The sequence below is a fragment of the Arabidopsis lyrata genome (assembly GCF_000004255.2).
Source record: "Arabidopsis lyrata subsp. lyrata unplaced genomic scaffold ARALYscaffold_1, whole genome shotgun sequence".
NCBI classification, from domain to species: domain Eukaryota; kingdom Viridiplantae; phylum Streptophyta; class Magnoliopsida; order Brassicales; family Brassicaceae; genus Arabidopsis; species Arabidopsis lyrata.
The window spans coordinates 1,881,822-1,904,348 of record NW_003302555.1 but is presented as its reverse complement, the minus strand read 5'-3'; the positions used below and the strand labels follow the sequence as shown (position 1 = coordinate 1,904,348).

General features: G+C 35.2%; 5 protein-coding genes and 1 non-coding gene across 7 annotated transcripts; 5 read left to right on the top strand and 1 right to left on the bottom strand.

Moving 5' to 3' along the window:
• Nucleotides 1-124: 124 nt before the first annotated feature.
• LOC9328350 (transcription repressor OFP12) lies at nt 125-1,279 on the top strand. The gene has a single exon (XM_002892242.2). It carries the CDS (start codon nt 297-299, stop codon nt 987-989), a length of 693 nt encoding a protein of 230 aa, XP_002892288.1. The 5' UTR covers nt 125-296; the 3' UTR covers nt 990-1,279.
• Nucleotides 1,280-2,233: 954 nt separating this feature from the next.
• Nucleotides 2,234-3,620, top strand: LOC9328349. Its single transcript, XM_021013293.1, is given in 4 exon segments — nt 2,234-2,381; nt 3,056-3,370; nt 3,459-3,565; nt 3,567-3,620. Coding segments are annotated over 4 exon segments (624 nt in total).
• Nucleotides 3,621-4,849: 1,229 nt separating this feature from the next.
• TRNAN-GUU lies at nt 4,850-4,923 on the top strand. Its single transcript has one exon. It is a non-coding gene; the product is annotated as a tRNA-Asn (tRNA).
• Nucleotides 4,924-4,946: 23 nt separating this feature from the next.
• LOC9325612 (photosystem II D1 precursor processing protein PSB27-H2, chloroplastic) lies at nt 4,947-5,968 on the top strand. 2 transcript variants are annotated; one of them, XM_002892240.2, is made up of 3 exons: nt 4,947-5,115; nt 5,289-5,671; nt 5,753-5,968. In XM_002892240.2, the coding sequence occupies exons 1-3, from the start codon at nt 5,037-5,039 to the stop codon at nt 5,888-5,890; spliced, it is 600 nt and encodes a 199-aa protein (XP_002892286.1). In that variant the 5' UTR covers nt 4,947-5,036; the 3' UTR covers nt 5,891-5,968. The 2 variants fall into 2 exon arrangements, with proteins under 2 accessions (XP_002892286.1, XP_020866999.1); XM_021011340.1 differs by having other exon boundaries at nt 5,103-5,199.
• Nucleotides 5,969-6,035: 67 nt separating this feature from the next.
• Nucleotides 6,036-11,842, bottom strand: LOC9328348. Its single transcript, XM_021011339.1, has 9 exons — nt 11,725-11,842; nt 11,554-11,642; nt 9,503-11,476; nt 9,240-9,366; nt 9,062-9,147; nt 8,410-8,648; nt 7,938-8,024; nt 7,383-7,482; nt 6,036-7,297 (listed from the first exon to the last, which is right to left on the bottom strand). Exons 3-9 carry the CDS (start codon nt 11,465-11,467, stop codon nt 6,485-6,487), a joined length of 3,417 nt encoding a protein of 1,138 aa, XP_020866998.1. The 5' UTR covers nt 11,468-11,476; nt 11,554-11,642; nt 11,725-11,842; the 3' UTR covers nt 6,036-6,484.
• Nucleotides 11,843-17,814: 5,972 nt separating this feature from the next.
• On the top strand, nt 17,815-21,202 carry LOC9325611 (SEC14 cytosolic factor). Its single transcript, XM_021010746.1, has 7 exons — nt 17,815-18,212; nt 18,329-18,446; nt 19,023-19,111; nt 19,194-19,240; nt 19,312-19,400; nt 19,989-20,122; nt 20,291-21,202. The coding sequence occupies exons 1-7, from the start codon at nt 18,105-18,107 to the stop codon at nt 20,957-20,959; spliced, it is 1,254 nt and encodes a 417-aa protein (XP_020866405.1). The 5' UTR covers nt 17,815-18,104; the 3' UTR covers nt 20,960-21,202.
• Nucleotides 21,203-22,527: the final 1,325 nt, after the last annotated feature.

Here is a 22,527-nt window from a genome sequence, read left to right as displayed (position 1 = left end):
TAATATATAATATTATACTTTCATAAATTTGTATCTTATCCAAGCAAAATAAGTTAAATAACTAAGAATAATAAAGAGTAAATAAAATTTGGTCTTAAATATTATGACTCACAGCAAAACACGATTCATGGTGTAAATATAATACATTATATAAATACATGGTGGTACATAGTATAAAGCATATGTACATATAAATACATGCATGATACAATAATAGTATCAAACAAAATAAGACACCTAGCTAATCCACATGCTCAATACATATTCTCACTCTCTTTCTCTCTAAAACAAAAACAATGCCAAGAGTCATGTGGAAAAACTTCCATCTTTGCTTCCCATCAAATCTCACCAAGCCCTCTTCATCTCCGTCCGATGCCACCTCCGACGATCCCAACCGTCCATCCATTCTTCTCATCAACAACTTCAACCTCCTCTACGACGACTCCTCTGCCGCCCACCGCCGCCGCCTATCCAAGCCTCTCATCGACGACGTTGAACCCTCTTCCACCTTCACCGCCTCCACCTTCACCGCAGCTAACTCTTCTTCCTCTTCTGCCTCCTACGATGACTCCGATAATTGCGGTTTTGCCCCTGACGACGACTCTTCCCCTCCTGACTTAACCGCCGTTTTAGCCTCCCGTCGCTTCTTCTTCTCTTCTCCTGGTCGCTCCAACTCAATCACTGACTCGCCGGATCTCCGCTGCCAGGATAATTACGATACTGCCACTACTACAACTAGGCTTCTCACCGGAGGAACAGCCGTGAAACAACACGTGCAATCTCCTGATCCTTACAACGACTTCCGACGATCAATGCAGGAGATGCTCGACGCCGTTACAAACGCCGGAGATCTTCGCCGTTACGAGTTCTTGCACGAGCTGTTACTCAGTTACCTCTCTTTAAATGCCGCCGATACACACAAGTTCATTATCAGAGCTTTCGCCGACATTCTCGTCTCTCTCTTATCGGACGGTCATCGGATCAGCTGACGTCGCATATATTTATGCTGTCGTATAAACTTCATGTTATGTAAAAAATAACTTATGTTATTTACTTTTGTCTTTTGTAACGAGTCAAGACAAAAAAATTTTTAAGTTAATGTAGTTATTGTGTAATGATACGAGAAAATCGAGAGAGGCGTGGGTTTTTGTCTCAATCGCATGCAGTTAGATTTAATTGCTTTTAATCTTTTTTTGTTTTTTACCCTTTTAATTAAATGTAAACCGGAGGAAGATAAATGTTGAAACTTAATTCTTTGATTGAGAAAATTATAGCTTAATTTTTTTTTTTGTAGAAAATAATTTTTCTTTTATACTTTCGGAAATTGAATCTCTTTACAATTAATTGATACGGAAACTCAATCGCATTATACAAAACTTCAAAGTGATTAAATTTATTTTGATTTAAATCATTAATTCATCTTGCGGAATGGAACAAAAATTACGAGTTGAATAATTTTGTAATGGGTAAAAGCGGAACTGTGATAACGTATTCCACTGTTCTACAATTTTGCTGATTTCATTTAATTGCCTAATTGGTATGATGTATGATTGTATTGAAAGTTTGTCTTTTGGAGAAACTACCAAGAAAGCAATGAAAGCTAAGTCGACTGACAACAATTGGTACTATTTCTTCTTCTTCTTTCGTAACGTGTCAAATTATGTTTGAGATATATATTGAAGATTGACTTTCTTCTGCTTTTCTTGCTGTTCTCACGTTACATCCAAATCAAACCAAATTATATAATCTAAAAATTGTATATATGCATGATAAAATTTACATCGATAATTATAGTTTGATTCTGATATTTTAGTCCGGATTTCATGATTTTTTTGGTACGTTCGGGTTTATGTTCTATGGCCAAGACTCATATACATATAGCGTATATATGTTCGCTTGAAGCGCATAAAATATTGCCAAGTTAGGGAAGGGTGCATGATAGACTAAATATATTAACAATAGGTATTCAAATTTAGCTAATATTGAGATCTGTTGTAGACTTGTAGGTGATTCTTTCCATGAGATTTTTCACATAACACAAGGTGAGACAAAAACAAAATAGGAGAATCCTAAGAGACGGATGTTGGCTGAAGCCTCAACCAATATTATAGCAAAGCTATTTTTCATTATGAGAATTCAATTGATCAAACCAAATTATTAGAGAAGTAAACAAGTCTATATATAGAATATTCAGAACGATACTCATGGAGCTCTCAATAATGTGTTCCAGGAAATGAAAGAGGCAAAATGCGGAGAGGCGGAAATCAGCAGTTCGAGAAGTCTTAAAGGGTTGCGAAGGAAACACAAAGGCATGATTTATGTCGATCACTCTTGCGAGAAATTAGACAAGGGCAGAGTTTGGATGCGGGAGTTCATAGAAGGCATTAGTGTAATTTAGGAACACTAAGACCATGAATGTTTGCAAATATTTAAAAAGTTTAGATTTTGGATTTTAGTATATGGTTTTCAGATTATGTATTAATTTATTTTAGAAAAAAAATTCAAGCCACGTTAAAAAGTGAAAAACCAATGAAACAAAGATTTTAGATTGTCTTTGAAATTTGACAAAAACTAATCTAGATTCCACATTTTTACGGTATTAGCTATAAAGTAAATTTTTGGAAAAACTAAAACCAAAAACAACTTCAAAATCTGCATTCATTCAAGGTCAATTTATTAGGCTTTGAATAGATGAATGTTTTGCATTTCTAATTGGGTTTTTAGCTCTTCAGTAGATAAAACACATACTACATACCATTAGTAACATAAATCGGTAGTTTGATTCATAAAAAACTGTAGGCCCATTAAAGCGAAGCCCATTCTCAACCCTATATATATATATATATATTGCGGCGTTTGTATTTAATATCTTTCGTTCAGTGATTTCGAAACCCTCTAGTCGATATCGAGATCGATCCTCGCAGGTAAACCCTTATGCTCTATCTCTCGGTGCTTTAACCGTGTCAATCTATTTTTCGGAATGCATATCTGAGGTTTGATTCCCGTTCTAGATTGAAGGTTTAAAGTCTTTGATTCTTGAATGATCTCTCTTAAGCAAACTTTCAAAAGTTAGTATCATCTCATCCTCCTCCTTGTAATTCCTTGCTAGAGTCTAAATGCCATGCTGAAACAGGCCCCACCAACATGATTGGTCTTTTCCTTGACTCCTTTCTTCGTAAGAGTCCACCTCCATCTAATATGATGGTCATATCCCGCCAACCAGCCTACATTCCTGCAGAATTCTCTCATTTTCTTAACAAGCTAAGAGAGAAGGGATACTACATTATTTTCCCGTTTCCTCTCGAAGAAATGGCCTCCACTCATGCCACCCCTCTTGCAAAGAGCCTTTGGAAATAATTCCTTGTGGAAGGTGTGTGTTTCTCCTCATCGCTCACAGTCTTTTGTTGAATGAATGCTGTTACTGAACCAGCAACGATTTCTTTTTTTTTTTTCCAAAGATCCAGTGGCACTTGAGGAGGATAAGTCCACTGAAACAGGTGAACCACCCTCTTGGTTTTGCAATGTGTGTCATCATTTTGTTGCCCCAGGTCTTGCTGCTGGCCGAGGGGTTGATAATTTCATCAGGCATCTCTCTACTCGAGATCATGCACGGCTGGTAATTAAGCATCCTAGCCAATTTTTGTCATTGTCCAACTATTTTTGACTCAAACAAGCTCTTAGCTCTCACCCCAACTAGTTGTTTCCCTTTCTCACTACTTGTAGTTTTGTTTGCCTAAATTTGACCCTATGTTATCCTTTTCCACTGGATATGCATTTGGTTTTCAAGCAGGTTCATCTCCGGATTACTCCCAAGTCTGTATGCGAGCAGGCGGTTGAAGTCAGAGTTGAGGCTCCCCTTGATTCTTATCCCGAGAATGCTACTACCATTGTGAGTGAAGAAGCAACCAGAGGCCTGTAACTTTGAGATTTCTAATCATAGGGTTTTCTTGTAACTCATTTATAGGCTCCACTAGAATATACCGATACGGTTATCCTTTGTAATAGTAAATGATTCACTGTCTCAATCTCCACAAGAATTTTCTTACTTTCTAATGATTTTGCGAACAGATAACAGATCTAAACTCAAATAAACAATGTTCTATGTATGGTCTGTCTATAGAACAAGCATTTTTAACAATGTTTTAGTTTGTTTTGCTAAGAGTCGTGATTCGAGTTGGCTGCAAAAAAGTTTAGTGGAATAAGCATACGAGGAGAAGGAACCTCTTATATATCTCTCATAGTTGTTCCTACATCACGATCTTGATTCTTGAGGAAGCTAGTTGAGACAGAAGAGTGTCCTCATGTGAGTGCTTGGTCAGTGTTTTTGGCGCATGTCTCTTTGGGGTTCTGCTGAGTTAGTTGTGGAGATTGGTTACTTGTTTCATTATAACAGAGCTGATCCAAGGAAGAAGAGCAACGTACCTTTGCTTGCGATGAAGCCTAATAACTCAGGCGTTGAACATAGCTTTGGCGGGTTGTCTGGGACAAGACGAAAAGCTGAACAGCTTCTGGATATAGTACCGAAGATCGGTGTGAAAAGGTGATGCTAACTTGTTAGTAATAGAGCTCTGTATGTGTTATTGATGGCTAGGTTGCATTTACAAATTTTGAATCCAATACAAGTTAAAAAAATCAATTTGAAAATCTGATTAATTGGATAATGTAGTTATTTATATTCATCAAGTTAGTAGCTCCATTGTTGTTGGTTATTTATTTTTTCATTTAGTTGGTGAGAAAGGAAAAAGACTTACTGCAATGTATTCGTCTAAAGAAAGTGACCCATAATTTGATTTAAGTGATGTCAACCACACTATATTCAATTTGTTTTACGCAGATAACACAACAAGTAGCTGGAATAGCTCAGCTGGTTAGAGCGTGTGGCTGTTAACCACAAGGTCGGAGGTTCGAACCCTCCTTCTAGCGATTTTTTAGATTTTTTTAATTATCAAATTGAAGGGCAAATTCGTCATTTAGGCAAACAACTAGAACCATCATCCTCTTTCTGAGGTTCTTGTTGTTATCAGACAGGAAGATTCATGGGTTTCCTTGTAGCTGCCATGAACTTTTCTCCTACCTTGATGCATCACCATATGAAATCGAAGCATCATTGTCAAAGTATCTCACTCTTCTTCTTCTTTATCTCTTTTCTTTTTTGAAATCTCTGTTTGTATCATCGAATGTTGAAAGCAAACATGTCTCGTGAGTGATTCAGTTTTTTTTTTTTTATAAGAGATGGATTCATTTGACGATTTCTAAATAACTGCTTTAATATTTGCAAATTAAAACAGATGAAAAGCTTCTTCAGGGCCAAACATCATCTTTGTTTGATCGTCGTGGTTTCTTGAAATGTGTTGTTGGTGCTTCTTCGTTTATGGCCGCATTTGAGTTTTCTGGATTACAAGCTCAGGCGGCAGAGGAAAAGTTAGAAGAAGGAGAAGGAGTTGTTGGTGCTTTCAAGACTTTGTTTGATCCTAATGAGAGAACAAAGTCTGGCAAAGAGTTACCAAAAGCTTACCTGAAATCTGCAAGAGAGGTTGTCAAAACCATGAGAGAGTCATTGAAAGAGAACCCTAAAGACAATGCTAAGTTTAGAAGAAGTGCTGATGCTGCTAAAGAATCCATTCGTGATTATCTGAGCAATTGGAGAGGACAAAAGACTGTTGCTGGAGAAGTATCTTGTCTTTCTTTTTGTCCCATCTTTTTGATTGACACTTGATGAATTGGAATTGATTGATCCGTTGGTATGTTTCAGGAATCATACGTGGAGCTGGAGAATGTAATCCGAGCTTTGGCGAAATTTTACTCAAAGGCTGGTCCTTCTGCACCACTTCCTGATGAGGTTAAGACTCAGATTTTGGATGATCTTAACAAGGCTGAAGAGTTCTTGTGACATTTTTGCTGTAACATGTTTCACTCATGTTATATATAATATATATGAAAGTATTGGAATTTGAAAGCTATTGAAGAATGCTTGACCAAGAAAAAGAAAAAGAAAAGCAACACAAGATCTGTGAGACAATAATAGAGCTCTGATATGCAAAACTAGAATGGCTCCAAATATATTACTGGAACTTCATAGAATACAATGTTGTAAAACCCTGAATCTGGGTGAATAATAAATACAAGTAAAGATAACAACAACAGGACTCTTTCCACACTAATCGAGCTGAATATGAGATCACTCAGGCTTGAAAGATATTGTAATTCCACAGTATATTATCACAAGCTTTTCCACTCTACAGTATCATTAGCAGCTCAAAGGGGGGGTGTAATACAGCATAAAGCATATACCTTCATCACAAATCTCTTATGGGATATATGAAACTGAATCTCGACTGCTGGATAATGCAGCTTGAAAGTTATGACAATCCAAATGTCAAAACAAATCCAGGGAGATGTTATAGTTATACCTCCTCTAGGAGAACAGGTCTGAAACTTCAATGAAGAGCTCAGATTTTCATCCCGAGAACAAGGGTTTTTCCCCTCACAAAAGAAAACCATCCGCGAATGCATCATCTTTCGACTTATCCAACTTAGCACCAGGACCGAGTATGTTATAGTCTTTACATGAAGGAAACCCGTCTAATTTCGAAGATGTATGTTCACTCTTGGCTTCTTGGGAGATAGAGCTCAAATCTGATGATCCTCTACCAGAAATAGATAAAGAGAGGTTGTTTTCAACCTGAAAATTAGCTGATGCTTGTTGGATTTCCTGAGAGAGTAAGCTAGCATCAGCTTCGACATTCACATCCGTAAGGCCATCTTCACATGATGATCCTGTATCATCACATATATGGCCTAATACGTGCTTAGTGCCAGACTTTAATGTGATCTGACAAGAAGAAGAGCTAATGCCACATTCTTCAGCGCGAAAATGTCTACTCAACTCATCCTCCGACTTGGAAATCGTGCCCATGGCTGTTTCAACTGGTACCAGAATATTGTCTTCATCAGAAGCAAGAATATCCTTGTAGCAGTTTGCAGCACCATCGACACATTCAGTACCCTCAACGGAGTATGGACCAATTTCAACAGAAGAGGCAACTTCTGATTTCTTTTCTGTCTCTATCTCTGAAATCATGGCATCACCTGCAGCTGCAGGAGCTATAATGTTTTCTTTATGGAGCAGCGGTTTCTGTAACATGTCTATTCCAGGGAATACCAATGTGTTCAGGGACCTCATCTCTTTTCTAACTGAGTCATCAAGAGGAGTGAATCCAAAGTTACCAGTCCATGCATGCAAGAAGTCTGGAATGGCAGGGATAACCAATTTCTCAACCTTGAGAGAACGCATAGCCTTTAAAAAACAAGGCAAACCAAAAGTTAAAAAGTTTCAGCATCTGGTCCCCACAAATAATGATTATATAGTTCACACAACTTACCGATTCAATCGCATCAAAAAGGCGACGACACATTCCTTGACGCCTGTATATGTGCCTGGTTCCAATAAATGGCATCTCCGCCAATTGCGTACCATGGAACCTAACAAGGAAATAAAACACTTAAACTCTAGAAGGTCCTCGAAATTGAACATCGATGGAACAACTACTACTTTAAATGAATGAACATGTGCAATCACTTGCATCCACAAGTATAAGCAACTGAATAACCTACAGCTGATAAATAGCGTTACTTAATCACAGCTGGTTAAATGGTCATCGTCCTATCAGCAACCAATTTGAATAGACAGAAGATAGACTAATAGAGAACCAGAGAACTCAAAGTTGTAGCGAAGAGGGTGACAAAAGAATCGGTACAAATACACTTTTAGTTGTTTAAGGACCTAGAGGGGGGGTATCCAAATGTTCACTAGACAACTGATTTCCAATTATTTTCAGTTCAGATGAGATAAGTTTTATCGGATACTACTCAGGGATGATTCTATGATGCCATTGCCTTTTATTAAAAAAGTGTGGACTAAGATGATGGAAAAATACCTGAGAGATGCCGCAGATATAATTTCATCTCCTCTCTCTAGGATAGCAGTGTAGAAGCCAGTATAATTTATCCGGTTGAAATTGGATCTGCATAGAAAAGGCAGTCATCATTTGAATAACCATAGACAGTAAAGAGCAACCCAATTAAATAAGTGGTCAAAGTTCCATGCAACTGCATCTAAGAAAAAAAGTAAGAAACATACATACAATGAAGATCAAACTAATATCAAAATTGAAGAGACACTAACACCAGCCATTGCTTCAGTATATCTACAATGTCGCAGTGACAAGTTTACATTTATTACAGCTGACATGTTAATCTCTCAGCTCCAACTAGATACCATGTTCAATTCACTTTCAGGTAAATCAGTTATCCACTTCAATGCTTATACATAAACTCCATATCAAGAGGTATTGGAGACATCATACTTTTTCGTAAAAATATAAAAGACAGACTAAAACACAAACTTACCCACAATTATAAAGGACATTGCGAATCAGATTTACCCCACTCCTTCTGTCAACTATGGGCAAAAAGCATTCATCCATGATAGCCAGCCCTACAGCTAGCTTTGAATTATTTTCGATCCTTTGTGCCGACAATTGAGAATTTATATCTGAATCAGTGTCCACCCTATGTATAAGAGACCACGAGTAGCCACCTTCTATTTCATTTTTGACACCAAGATACTTCTGTAACTTTTCGAAGAGCTGTAAAAGATAATGAATGTACAATTAAAGGATATGGCTATACGAGAAGAATGCCAAATACATGCACTGACATGAAAATTTCTGAACAAATTGATAAAAAAAGCTCTAAGCATTTCCCCATTGTATAAATACAGAAGTTGCAAGTTCTCTCCCAGGAAATTGATGATATAAAATAAACACCAAGAGAATGAGCCTTCAATGAGGCTAATACACATATGAGAATCTTGTACAATGCACAAAATGTACAACGTAACAAAAAGATGATGTTTTAAAAAATATAATATGACACTTTTATTGGACATGAAGCTAATAAGTCGTGATCTTGTCCTACCATCCTCTATAGTCACTAAGAAGAAAATAGACTCCATAATAACGAAACAACAAATTCCTGAGTAGAGTAGACAAGTCAATACCTCTAAGCACTTAGGCCCACAAAATGAAGAAGCTGAACCAAAAGATTGAACCTTCTGAGCTTCATCACTCAGGCATAATTGGTGATCTACAAAAGAGGTGGTAAAATTTAAGTGAGATCACCATTGGCATAAAAATTCATTTAAAGGGGAATCAACCTCAATAAGGGAAACATCTCACATCTTCTCTCACACATGCTGCAGGAAAGTAATGATAAAAAATTTCCGTCCTTGCCACCAGAAGCCACAGCTGCATCACAAAACTTGCATGTGCAATTTGGACAATGCCAATCACCCGAAGGAAGCACCTACAATCATAGCATGATACAAGTATGTAAATACACACAAGAAACCAGAACAGATAGAAAGTTGAACTCGAAACCAAAAAAATGGAAAGAAACATTAAATGGTCAAAACAAGTAAGACTTCACAGTAGTTACATACCTGCATACCTAGGCAGGTTTGATGATATGTTGATGGACAACCATCACAGCAAATCAAATCTCCACCATCTCCGCAGATACCACAAGCATCATCATTTGGATCATCCCCGTCAGTGTCCACTTGATGGAGACCAACATTCGTAGCATCTTTCTGCATATTCCACGCTCTGACTTGGCATTGAAGAAGAGAAGCGCCAGATTCCAGATAAATATTTTGGAAAGGCTGACATGCCTTGCTCCCAGCATGAATCTCAAACCTGGAGACTGTGAGAATTTTACTGCAGCAATCACAATGAATCCCCTCTCTTGTTATCCATCCCTCCAGCATCACCTTTGCACCTCGACGCTTCATGTATTGCACCTTTTGTCTGAGTTGAACAACTCCAGATTCAATCAACCAAGAGAGCAATGTCCGTTTTCCAGAGTATGGATTGAACCCGTCAATCGCTGGATTCTTTTTATCCTTAGAACTACGCACCAACAAAGTACATCTTCCAATTTTTTTGCTTTTTCGTCCATGTAGATAATGTGAATCGGATCCAGAGGATGGCCTTGCACTTTTATAATATAATGATCTTTTACTCTTTGTGTGTAACTCATCCCAATCAATTCCATTTCTTCCCTTTTTGGTCGATTTCCCACCCAGCTTTATGGATGAACGTATCCTCTCTTCAGAGGTATCAGTGTAGGCTCCTCCATCACTTTTGTTTTCACTATCACTACCACTGGAATTTTTTTTCCATTTCTTCGTCATCTCAGTACGGGTCTTCTTTGCCTTCCTTGCTAACTTGTTCACAATATCCTCCGATACTGAAGCAACTGCAGCAGTATCTTTCCTAGGCCTGGCATCAACTCCCTCGTCTTTTAACTGCTTTAAAAGTGCATCATATGCTTTAATTATTGACCAATATGCTGTTCCTGAGGGGTTTACATATACAGCATCCAAATAACTTTGGTTCCTCCTAGGTTTATAGTCTATCGTCCATCCTGCATCAGTAAGCATTCCCTTAATTCGCTCACGTAATCTTTGCTTCTCTGTTCCACCACCACGCCTTCCTCTTCTTTCCTCTCTCACGTCAGGTTTCACCGATTCAGGAAAGTTTGATTTTGATTTGGTATTGATCTCCTTTTTGGGTTTACTATACTCTGATTTCCTCGGCACGTCGCTCCCTTCTGACTCTGAATTACTCTCCACATTATTTGATTTCCTAAAGGTTGGTTTAACTACAACATTCTCACGCCTTTGAGCCTTCCTAGAGGAGAGCGGTCTCTCATATATTTCTGCGTCCTGGTGGTGGATTGAAGCAGCAAGAGTGCTTGTCTTATTGTTGACCTTCACCTTCAGAACACCGTTTCTCCCTTGCACCCTCGTTTGTTCATCAGACTTCACCTTCAGAACACCGTTTCTCCCTTGCACCCTCATTTGTTCATCAGAATCAGATTCACTACTCGAATCCTCCTGTGAGCTCGTACTACCTGTGCCATTTACAAATGTGTGTCTCCTCCTCCTATCAAATAGACGGTCCCTGCCTGATCCAGACCTTCCCACACTACTATCAACCCTTCTGGATGCAAAAGAGCTTCTTCCGCTAACACCAACACTGCCATTATCAAAACGTTTTCTCATCAAATTGGCGCTATCAAACCCATCGTATTCATCAAACTCAAAAACATCTAACTTGTCCCTCCTCATAAAACTTCCTGACGCCTCGTTGTTCCTCCTCACATACCCATTTCGATCCCTCTTCCCAACAAACTTTTCTTTTGCCCCAAGGGTTTTGCGATCAAGGCCACTTGTACGTGGAGGTGGTTTCATAAACTCATCACTTGATTCGGAATCACTAACAATCATTCTGGATCTCTTCTGTCTAGTTCCAGTAGAAGACACAGTCCTAGCAACCCCATCGCTCTTCTCCTTCAAAATCAGAGAAGTATTCGCAGCACCGGAACCACCACCCCGTTCCATAAACGATCACTAGACAAAAAAAAATCAAAGTAAGGACCTTTAATCCTAATCCCGTCAAATCCCAGACCAAATCAATAATGAAATACCTAAATCGATAACTCCGTTACTCGAAAAGCATCAAAACGCGCCTTAAATCACCGGATCCGGGGTGTGAGAAACGAGATGAGTCACGATCCTATCGCAAAACAGAAGATATGAAAATGAAAGTTATCGGCGATGAATCCTTTAAAGAATCGACGTGACGAGCTTAGAGATACCACTGTCGCCGGTTTCCTCGGTGGCCGACAATGTAACTCCGCCGCTAGAGAGAGGAAGGGAAGGAGAGAGAGAGAGGCGCAACGGAGCGGTACAACAAAATGATGAGGAAACCAAAACGGAACTTATTTTTATTTTCCATCCCGAATTTATTTATAGTAATCCACTCTTATTAAAAATGCACCCCGGTAGTTTTTGATTTGATCAATTAGCCCCCTCTATTGGGAGAAATCAATCTCAATATTTCGCCTAATTGGCGATGTTAACAGAGGCAAATAATTCCTGAAAATTTAATTGGTTGATGGGCCAAAAAAGTATGGCATCGAAGCCCAAAACTTTATTTTTATAGAAAAAAAATAAGCTATGGGCTTATACTTTTTTTCTTTTTTTCGTCAACCGGGCTTAGCCTTATATTTTTTTTCTTTTTGACGGCAGCCTCATATCTAACGATGATTTCAGTACTATTTCAGTAATTTGTCATTATTAAAAAAGCACCGTCAGGCGTCAGATTCTTTTTTGCTATATATTCTATATCAAAATTTTATACTATAGTCTCTAAACTTATTTAGAACTTCACGTCTCCTAAACACCTCTAAGAACAATTGAATTTGAAAATAAAGCAAGTGATGTTAAAAAAAAAAAAAAAACCAAGTAAACACATAAGATATAGAGTTTTAAGTTTTGTAAATGGTTTTATGGTTTATTAAGAGACTAAATAAATTTAATAGTTAAATGACTCATCATCGAGTTGGAACTTGGAAGACCATGGTTGGAGTTTTTTTTTATGTGATTTCAAACATAGTTAACCAATGTTGATACTCAAATAAAATGATAAGCATTTTTTTGGCGCTACAATAATTTCAGATATTAGTATTTTGACTTTGGCTCGAAATCTCAAGTTATCAAAATAGTATGTATACTAGAGTCTTTGATGGAAGCAAATGTGCATAATCAACCAAAGAGATATAAAAATGTGAAATGATGGAAAATTCGAATGGTAATCAAACGTCACTAACTTAATGAAATTATCATTGTTTCTTGTCATTGGCCCGATTTCAAAATTTGAAATTAGATATGAGAACAAGAAAAAGTGAAAGATGAAATCGAATTTTCAGGAGGTTTGGTACAATGTGATAGAAATGTTTTAGCAAAGAATAAGAAGAAGAGAGACTTGGAATGGGGGGTCACGTGAGTGAGTTGTTGTTGACATGGTGCGTCAGAAAATTATAGTATTTCCAAAAGTCGCTAAGTCAATTATTACTGTAATAATAATGTCACCACTGTTTCTTATACCTTATGCTATCTATTGTCAATTTCTTATCAGAAAATCAGAAATCAGGAATATATGTCGGACTCCATTACCAAAACAAAGTATTTTTATAAGCCGATAATTAGCAACGTTAAATTCTGAATTATGTTTACTTGTTTTTTCTTTCGCACACTAGAGGTCAACATGTTAGGTGTTAGAGGACAACATGGTGTTAGGTTCATCGTAGTGTTATTGGATTAACATTCAAAATATTAACGTTAATCCACATTTGAATTATTGGATTAAAATTCAAAACAAATTTTCAAAAATATGTTGTTTGTGTGAGGATTAACCAACATCTAAATAAATCATCTAGTATATTGTTTGTAATTGTAAGTACTGATGAAATCGAGATCTAAATAAATAAATAGAGTTGACGATCAAAAAGACTTGTCAGCTATGCATGCAAATTTATTTGAATTAAAGGACGTTGCTAGCTTACAATCGTCATTTAAAGACATAATCAATCTTACATTTTATTTAAATACAATGATGAGTGTGTTATAAATGAACAAAGAAACATAATCATAGTGACTTTTCATGCGATTAATAATGAAAAGTTTGAACTAAACTCAAAGTCGTCTCATTGTATATTAGTAATCAATCCTAGTAAATGAACTATTTCCGTCTCATTTATCTTTAATTATTTTATCTTCAAAATATATTATTCACAAGCATCAAATCTATACTAAATTTAAGCAATACTCCCTCCGTTCTTATATAAATGATGTTTTAAGTTTTTGTTTTTGTTTTTGTTCTTAAACAGATGATGTTTTCAGTTTTCAATGCAATATTAATTATTTTTATTGGTTTTGATAATTTATATTATATAGATTGTTTTTCTATTGGCTGATTAGATAATAAATAATGTTTTAGTTTAGAAATAAATAAAAACTAAATGATTTTTTAATTTATGTACATATCGTAGCTTTTGTTTTCATTAAAAAGACAGCCTGATATATGTGCATACTAATTATTCCACTCAACTATTTCTTCACGGGCTTTTTCTTCTTTTCCTCCAGCTTTTTATCTCAGCATGCCTTTGTTTTCTTATTAGTTTTTCAAAATGATATTAGCATATGTGACCAAATCATTCAATATACGGATGCGGATGTGACCAAATTGACATTTGACTACTTGAGCATGATGCGAGTTTGTTGCATATGTATTGGATAATCTCAAATTATACTGGCTTTTCTCAAGAATAAAAATTTTATACTATTATGTTTACTCCTCCACTATACACATTAAGGGCTTGATTGGTTATCCCGCTAGCACCCTCTTAGCGGTTTCTAGCGGTCGGTTGCGGTTGTTAGCGGTTGGTACCAATCATAGAAACCGCTCCATCCCGCTTCGAACCGCTCGAAATCGCTGAATTTCAAAAGTTCCTTCCCGCAAGCGTTTGCGGTTGCGGGCGGTAGCGGTTGGATTAAAAAAAAAAAATTAAACATTTACTTATAATTATTATAATATATATTAATTCTATATATATCTTTCATCTTTGTATCACTTTGTATCACGTTCTCATCAGAAACCCTAATAATATTCTGAAACTCTATTCTCTCAATGTTTTCCATCCAAACTGATGAAAATTAATAACCAAATGTAAGTATCATATATCCTTTTATTCATTCATCACCTCATGTGTAACTTTTTGAATATTTTTCATGGCATCGTTTTTTTTATTTTCATTACGTATTGCTTACCTTTTTGATTGAATATATGTTTCGATTTGTTTTCTCGAATAGAAACTCACTTGCTTTTTGATTGAATTCAACGTTATTTACAGTTTTTCTCATTACTTGATGCAATTTTTGATGTTAAACCAGATGCATAAAGTACTATCTTGTTACAAAATTTCTTTATTTTTGAATAATTATTTAGTACTTTATTTATGGTTTTAATTATTAAGTATGTTCAATTTTTCTAATATTATCATCTTAATATATTGGTGTTTTTTTTTTTTTTGAAATATTTTTTATTTATTTTGGTCATTTTTTTATTTAACTGATATCGCACCCGCTGGTTTACCAATCATAAAACTCCCGCAAACGCACTAATTTTCAAACGCTAAACCAGTCGTTCAAAACGCTTGATAACGTTTAAAGCCGCAACCGCCCGCTTCCGCAAACTCCCGCAACTACAACCGCAACCGCTGTGTTTAAACCAGTCAGACCCTAAGAAACGCTTTTAATTTTTGAATTTGCAGCGAAAACCAACTTTTCAGTCAATGACTGAAAAGTTGGTTATATATATATATATATAGTTGGTTAGATCGTGTGAAATGGTATGGGCAGAGAAAATGAAATCAATAAAAAAAATATAGTATGTAAGTTCTCATGGCCGATATGGAAAAAAATAATCGCCAGTAGAAAGAATTACTGATACTGGAGAAAAAACACACACACAAAAGGCCAATATATTCTACTTGAAGGTACACTTTTAGTTGATACGAATATTTGATTTGTTACTACTGTTGGCTGTCAAAGACTGAGTCTTTTTTGATATGTCGTTTCCACACTTCCTATTTAATGAACTCCTTTATATCTTATCAAATACTATATCACTGAACTTTATAATTTATAACTCGGACCGTTGTGAGTTATACGGTATATTCTAATTATTAATTCTCTGAAGATTCGTACATGGTACACATGCCATCCTATTTCACAAATTCAGAAAATAATTCACACTGGTCTAATGATCGTTAACCCCATTCATAAAGACAACAACCAAATTTCAAACTTAGACTTGGTGGAGAAACATTATAGATAAAATTAATCAATTGTCTACCTGTTCTACCTAACAAATTCACTGTCAAACTCAAATATATATAACTTTATCAAAACAAAGTTAGAATGTGATCATGTAAACTTGAACGTTTATTAGAGCTATAATAGTTGATAAATTTAAGGTATCTTCATAAGTACTAGAGCTTCTGAAATTGAATGATAATTACGTAAGAACTTGGTTTCTATGGTAGTGTTAAAATTTTGAACCCAATATAAAGAAAAGGTTAATCTATATTTATATACTTATAATAGTCGTCATTGATATAATCCATGTTTTTAGATTGTCGCATCACACTGAAATAAGAAAGAAAGAAAAAGTGGAGTACATAACGCGAGTTGGATTTTCCCTCTGATGAGAAGAAACACGATTGCGAACTGCCCGATCTTATGTGGCAGCATATTAGCATAACAATAGGTGATTAGCTAGCTAGAAAATAAAATCCCAAGCTTAAAATGCTTTAAGACCATCTCCAATGCATACCTCTATATTTTCTTCTATTTTAGAGGAGATTTTGCTTTAATGTATCTCTGTAATCTAATGTTTCTCTCCTCTATCTTAGAAGAAACTCTATTTTATAGGAATACATTGGAGCAAAATCTTCTCTAAAATAGAGTTTATATAAAATAGATAAAAATATAGAGATGGGCATCGGAGATGCTCTAAGTAATGATAAATTAAATTATGACACTCTCCATATATTCTATTGAGTCCCGGTTGATATGCTCGCCCTCCTATATCACACTAAAAATCACTTTCGATTCACATAATTAAGATGCATTCATTTGTTCAAAAAAAATATTTCGTTAAAGAAAATTTGTTCAGATCTTTTATCTTGTATTAGGCACCAAACTTGCCTTGATTAACTTCTTAGTTTTTAGCTCATCCAATTTATTAGTTAGAAAGAAAAAATTTAAGTTTTATTTTAAAATATGTTAATACAAAATAATATTTGACTGATTTTTTTTAACGTATGAAAATATTATACCACCCTGTTAATTACCGATGCTTTGCACCTTACATTAAAGGTATTAATTAACTTTAATGGGTCCGATGTTTGCTTTTTGTTTTTTTGTCGTTGTTTGTTGTGTTCTCTCAAAAGTGTTAAAGCTATTGGCATTTAATATCTTGAAGACTACTTAATTCTACTAAAAATTTAAAGTCAATGTTAAATCTGCGTATTTACTGCACCAGGGACAAAATGGCTGTCAATTAAACCCGATTCGAAGCACGAGAGATATCTACCCAATCAACCAATTTATTGACCCTTTCATGTTTCCTCTTTTAAAGTATGTCATGTAAAATACACACACGTATTATGTAAGATATCAAAGGGAAATCTATTTTGTTGATTTATTCCCGTTTTGACAATCTATACTATTGTAACGTAAAATGATATTCTTCCATAGGAAATAATGTGCATCTGAAACAAAATTAAATGTAAGATACAATGTTATCATCTATCCCACAAGATGCAAATTCGACTAGTTCTGATTTTACATATTTTGTTTAAAATCCAAACAAAAATATGTTTGTTGAAGAGTTGAAGTAGATGTTTAGAATAATACGTTTGTTGTACAAGCAAAATAAGATTCAGATTTTTTTTTTTTTTTTTTTTTTTTTTTTTTTAAAGAAGGGAGAGATGATCAAAATTAGTGCTTTTAAAAACTATTGAAAGTTCAACGAGTTTTGAGTAAAGTAGAAATCCTTGAAATTATACCTGTTCCAACGGGCATACCCTGCAGCTATGCTAATAACACTTGTGCCTTTTGACCCCTTTTTTTTTTTCATTTTTAAAAAAGTGAATATGATTTTTTTCCTATCCCCGCAAATAAAATTTTATAAAATATACATTTTCAAGGTTGTAATGTAAAATTTCATTCGGTTTAAGATATGATATATTGAGTGGATGATATTTTATTTCTTTTCTAATTTTAAATTCTAATGTTACAAAAATTAAATACAAATAGCTAGTTTAATTTAATATATCAATAAAATATTAAACAAATGACCTGGACATATGTGCTTTGCGTAGTGTTAACGGCGTCAGCTGCCGTTATCTCCTTCCCAAAATATATACAAGGGAATCTCTTTCTCTCTCTCACCATTCAATCACTTCCATTTTTTCAAAATCTATTTTTCCCTCACTTCTCTCTCTCTCCTTCTCTCGCTTGAATAACAAGGTTGGTATATTTGTTATAACGGGCTAATTAATCAATCTCTTTTAATTCACAAATAAAAAGAAGAAAGAGAGGAGACATTTTTGGGGTCGATATCTTGAAAATGGGAAAGAAAGAGCAGAAGGATCATCATTCAACAGTAGAGAGCGACGACAAGGTCGAAGCTGTTCTTCATCTCCTTCGTAAACATTCTCCTCTAACTCTTAAACAGGTTGGTTTACATATTCATTAGCTCACTAACTAATTATATTTCCATTACTTTAACAACATTTTTCTTTATAGAAAAATGATTTTTGTTGTTTGTTGTTGGTTTAATAAATATTGCAGGAGAAGTTCTGTAACAGAGCTTGTGTCGGTAGATTCTTGAGAATAAAAGGAGACAATGTGAAGAAAGCAGCTAAACAGTTAAGGTCTTGCCTTTCATGGAGATCTTCTCTTGGCATTGGTACTTTCTCTCTCTTGATCATTACATATACTCAAGCACTATATATATCTTCATACAAAAATTTGATAAACGTATATTTGCTTATACTAAAATACACGTACATGAACACGCGTACGTTACATCTTTAGAGGTCCGAAGCTTTATACTATATAAAACGGTCTAAAATTTTAAAATAATGAAAACGAGAGGTTATAAAACATAAGGCTTAAAATAAAGTAAGCATGTAGTGTGTATAGATGATAGATTTGGTTAGCTAGTGTTTCTCGTATTTGTATTTTTTTTTTGTGTGTAATTAGAAAAATAGACGTTTCGTTGCTTTTTTTCTCGGGTTTTGATGTGTCCCATGTTTGAACATCGAGCGTTAAAGTGAATATCTACTCATTATGACACCCACTTATTTTTAACCTCTTCTATTTATTTTTTCAAGATTCTGTTTTCCCTTTTTCTTTTCTTTTTTATATTTATTTATTTAACACAAACTTGTTGAACAAATTCGAATTTGTTTATATATATATATATATATATATATATATATTATTTATCTTATTAATATGATATACGTTTTAACAATTACAGAGAGCTTGATCGCCGACGAGTTCACGGCGGAGCTTGCTGAAGGTCTTGCCTACGTCGCTGGTCTTGACGACGAGTGTAGACCCGTTTTGGTAACTTAATTAATCTCACTTTTGTTCATTTTATATATTGATTCATAATCAAACCTAGTGTAACACTTCTTTTTCCTCTTAGGTTTTCCGCATTAAACAAGATTATCAGAAGCTACATACGCAGAAACAGTAAGTATAAATTATCCTTACATATTAAAACATGAAAAACATATTCACAAACTTAATGTATATATTCGTAGGTTGACTCGTTTGGTGGTATTTACATTAGAGGTTGCAATCTCAACCATGTCCAGAAACGTCGAACAATTTGTCATCCTTTTCGATGCTAGTAAGTTCCCTCTCATTTTCCATTTATCATTTTATATATTACTAGGAAAAAAGGTTTTCAAAATAAAGGGGAAGAAATTCAAAATGTGGTAACTATTTTTATTTTGTCTTCTTATCTTTTCAATGGAAATATTGTCACGGTTAACGAATAAACATAAATGTGTTTTTTACAAAAAGAGAAGTTGGTAAAAAATAGGGGACCGGAACATGTCGGAACTCCGGCAGGAAAGTGGGAGAGATAACGATCCGATAATGTCCGTAGTGTCCCTGTATAGTCACGGTCACAAACGAATTATAGTCTCAATTATTGAGGGTATTTTTGGCATTTACTTATGTTGATCTTCTACACCAGTTGCAGCAGCAGTACTTCTCGTAACTCTGATAGTACTCTTTAGCTTTTCATTAAATGTTCCTCTTTTGATCCACTGCACACCTTCCTTTTCTTATTATTATTTTTTTTTTATAAAGCAAAACACAAATTTTCAACATTTATTTTCACATGTATTTCCTAAAAACATTGTCAACTGTGTCAAATTTTTATAACAAATTTTGATTAGACTAATGATTATTGCATATTTTGAAATCGCAGGCTTCTTCAAATCAGCATCAGCTTTCATGAACATACTTGTGACTACACTTAAAATAGTCGCAGAGTATTATCCTTGTCGTCTTTTCAAAACCTTCGTCATCGATCCTCCTTCTCTTTTCTCTTACCTTTGGAAGGTACGTTACCATTTAATTTGATTAAATTTTCAAGTATGTACAATTTTGTCTTTTAATTATGCTTAAGTCAAAGTGTTAGTTCACCTATCTAAATGTGACTTTGAAAGCGGGATGATATATATTTTTAAGTTGAAGTCAAAGATACTGATTCTCTACGCTCACGTGTAGGGTATTCGCACATTCGTGGATCTATCAACGGCCACGATGATCGTATCAATGCAAGATTTTCAAGACTCGTTTGACTACGACGACTTCTCTTCGTCTTACCCATCACGAGTCTCCTCCCTACGATTCGACACGTCATCACTCAAATCAACGGACAAGATCGGTTCTTGTGCATCCTCTAGGTTCGCTTTCACCGTATCTCGCGACGGTCTCGACACTATCAAACCATGGTGTCTTACGTTGACTGACACGTCATCATCCAAACTAGGACACAACACAGGCGCGTATATCTCACCGCTAAACGCGCGTTCTTTCTCTTTCGCGTCACCGGCGGCAAGAAGCGAGCCATTCGGTGGTCCAAGGAGGAGTTTCTTTGCTTCCACTCCGATGCCAGCTAGGACCACCGACCGTCACTCTATCGGAACCCTCCGTGACCCGCGGATACCTCGCCCGTCTTTCTTCCAATCTCCGGCGGTTTTCTTCAGGCGAGAGTCACACGTCAGCAAAAGTGAGAAGCCACGAGATTCGTTCGTTCAGTTTCTCAAGTTCTATCGTAGACCGTACGATGAGATGACTTATAGGTCAAAGATGCGGCCACCGCTCGGTGGTCTTGTCTCCATTGTTTCAACTCAGATTAGACGCCGCCACGTGTCTTTATCTCAACGGTTCTAACTGTGATCCAAATCCATCTATTAAAGTAGTATATAAACTTTTGCCGTGATTGTTCTTTTTTTTTTCTTTACTTATCATCTTTAGTTCGTCAAGTGTATTTTTCTAATAATTTTGATCAATTGTCTATGGTTTTGATTTCAATTATTTATCTAAATTGTTAGAAGTGAAAGTCGTACCGTTTGAATTTTGAATGCTTTGTATCAAGGTTATTATTTGAACTTTAACATTTTAGTAGCTTTTTAATAGATGATGATTTGTATTAATAATTACGATGGGCACATTTTCGGGATAAGCATGCAAAGTGCAAACAAATAAAAATAAAGTCTTCGCTTTGGGGTAAATTTGAAAAGTAAGGAGAAAAAAAGAAGAAGACAACGTGGTCGTGACGGAGAAAGACTCATTGGGAAAATTCAAATGAGAACATGCGATGTTGCTGTTGTTTCTTTATTTGTTAGAGGATTACAAGTACCTACATGTGACCCCATTATTTCCTAATCATAAAAATAAAAAAGCAAGCCGTTGACAAAACACTCGTTGACGCAATATAGAAAGATGGGGAAATTTTAAATTTCTTATAGTAGTAAAAAAATGAAAAGACAGTGTAAACAGTTAAGAGTTTTCTCATTTATTTTAGCTAAAAGACAAAGAGATATTTTGGTTTGAACAAAAAAAGAAAGACAAAGAGACATTTTTTTAAATGCATTCACTCGCCTACTTCGTTATAGACTCAAAATTTATTCTTAAATTGGATATATAAACTTACATAACCACCCTTGTGAAAACAGTTTTTAGTTATGCATATTAGTTTTGGATATTCCATTTGAGTTTATCACTAGGAAAAATAAGACGACATACATAAGGGTTATAGAGTTGACATTACTTTATTCAGCTAGTTTCAGTATATGTTAGGAATATGTGTCAATTCTATAAAATTGATTGAAAAGGTCAGGGTTGACTCTTTTCTGTTTTGTAGTGGTTGTGCCTATATGCAGTTTGTTGCATTATAATATAACACCTTTGTTGCTGTAAGCAAATTTTATACTAGTATTAATCTTAGTAGGAAATATTTTATGTATTTGCATAGAAATGAGTAATATGTCTTGGAGCAATTGTCGCTATTGCATCAAGGTTTATACAAAAATTACATTTCTGAAGTGAGATGACGTAACTTGTGTTAGGCATTTTCTATTTGGAAGTTTGTCTATAAATTTTATCCAAGTATACTTATAAGTTAGTACTAAATTGGCTTTTCTTGCATAATGTTCGGGGTCTTTTTTTATCTTTTATTTATTTTGTTTAACTTTTGAGATTTGTGTCTTCTTGCATGGGAAAAATACTTTAAAGACAGACGAACAGTTTATTTAAGACTCTCGACTTTTATTCTTTGTCAGTTTCTGCGGTAATGAGTTCTCATTTGTCCCTTTCGCTTTGTTACTTTTTGCGGTAAGCTTCGAAGTTGATTTCGTCTTTTAAGACCATACTCTATACTTTTGAAGTAAATTTCTTAGCCATTTATACAGGATTTGGCTTTGAGATAAACCCCTCTTTTTTTTTTTTGTTGGTCATAC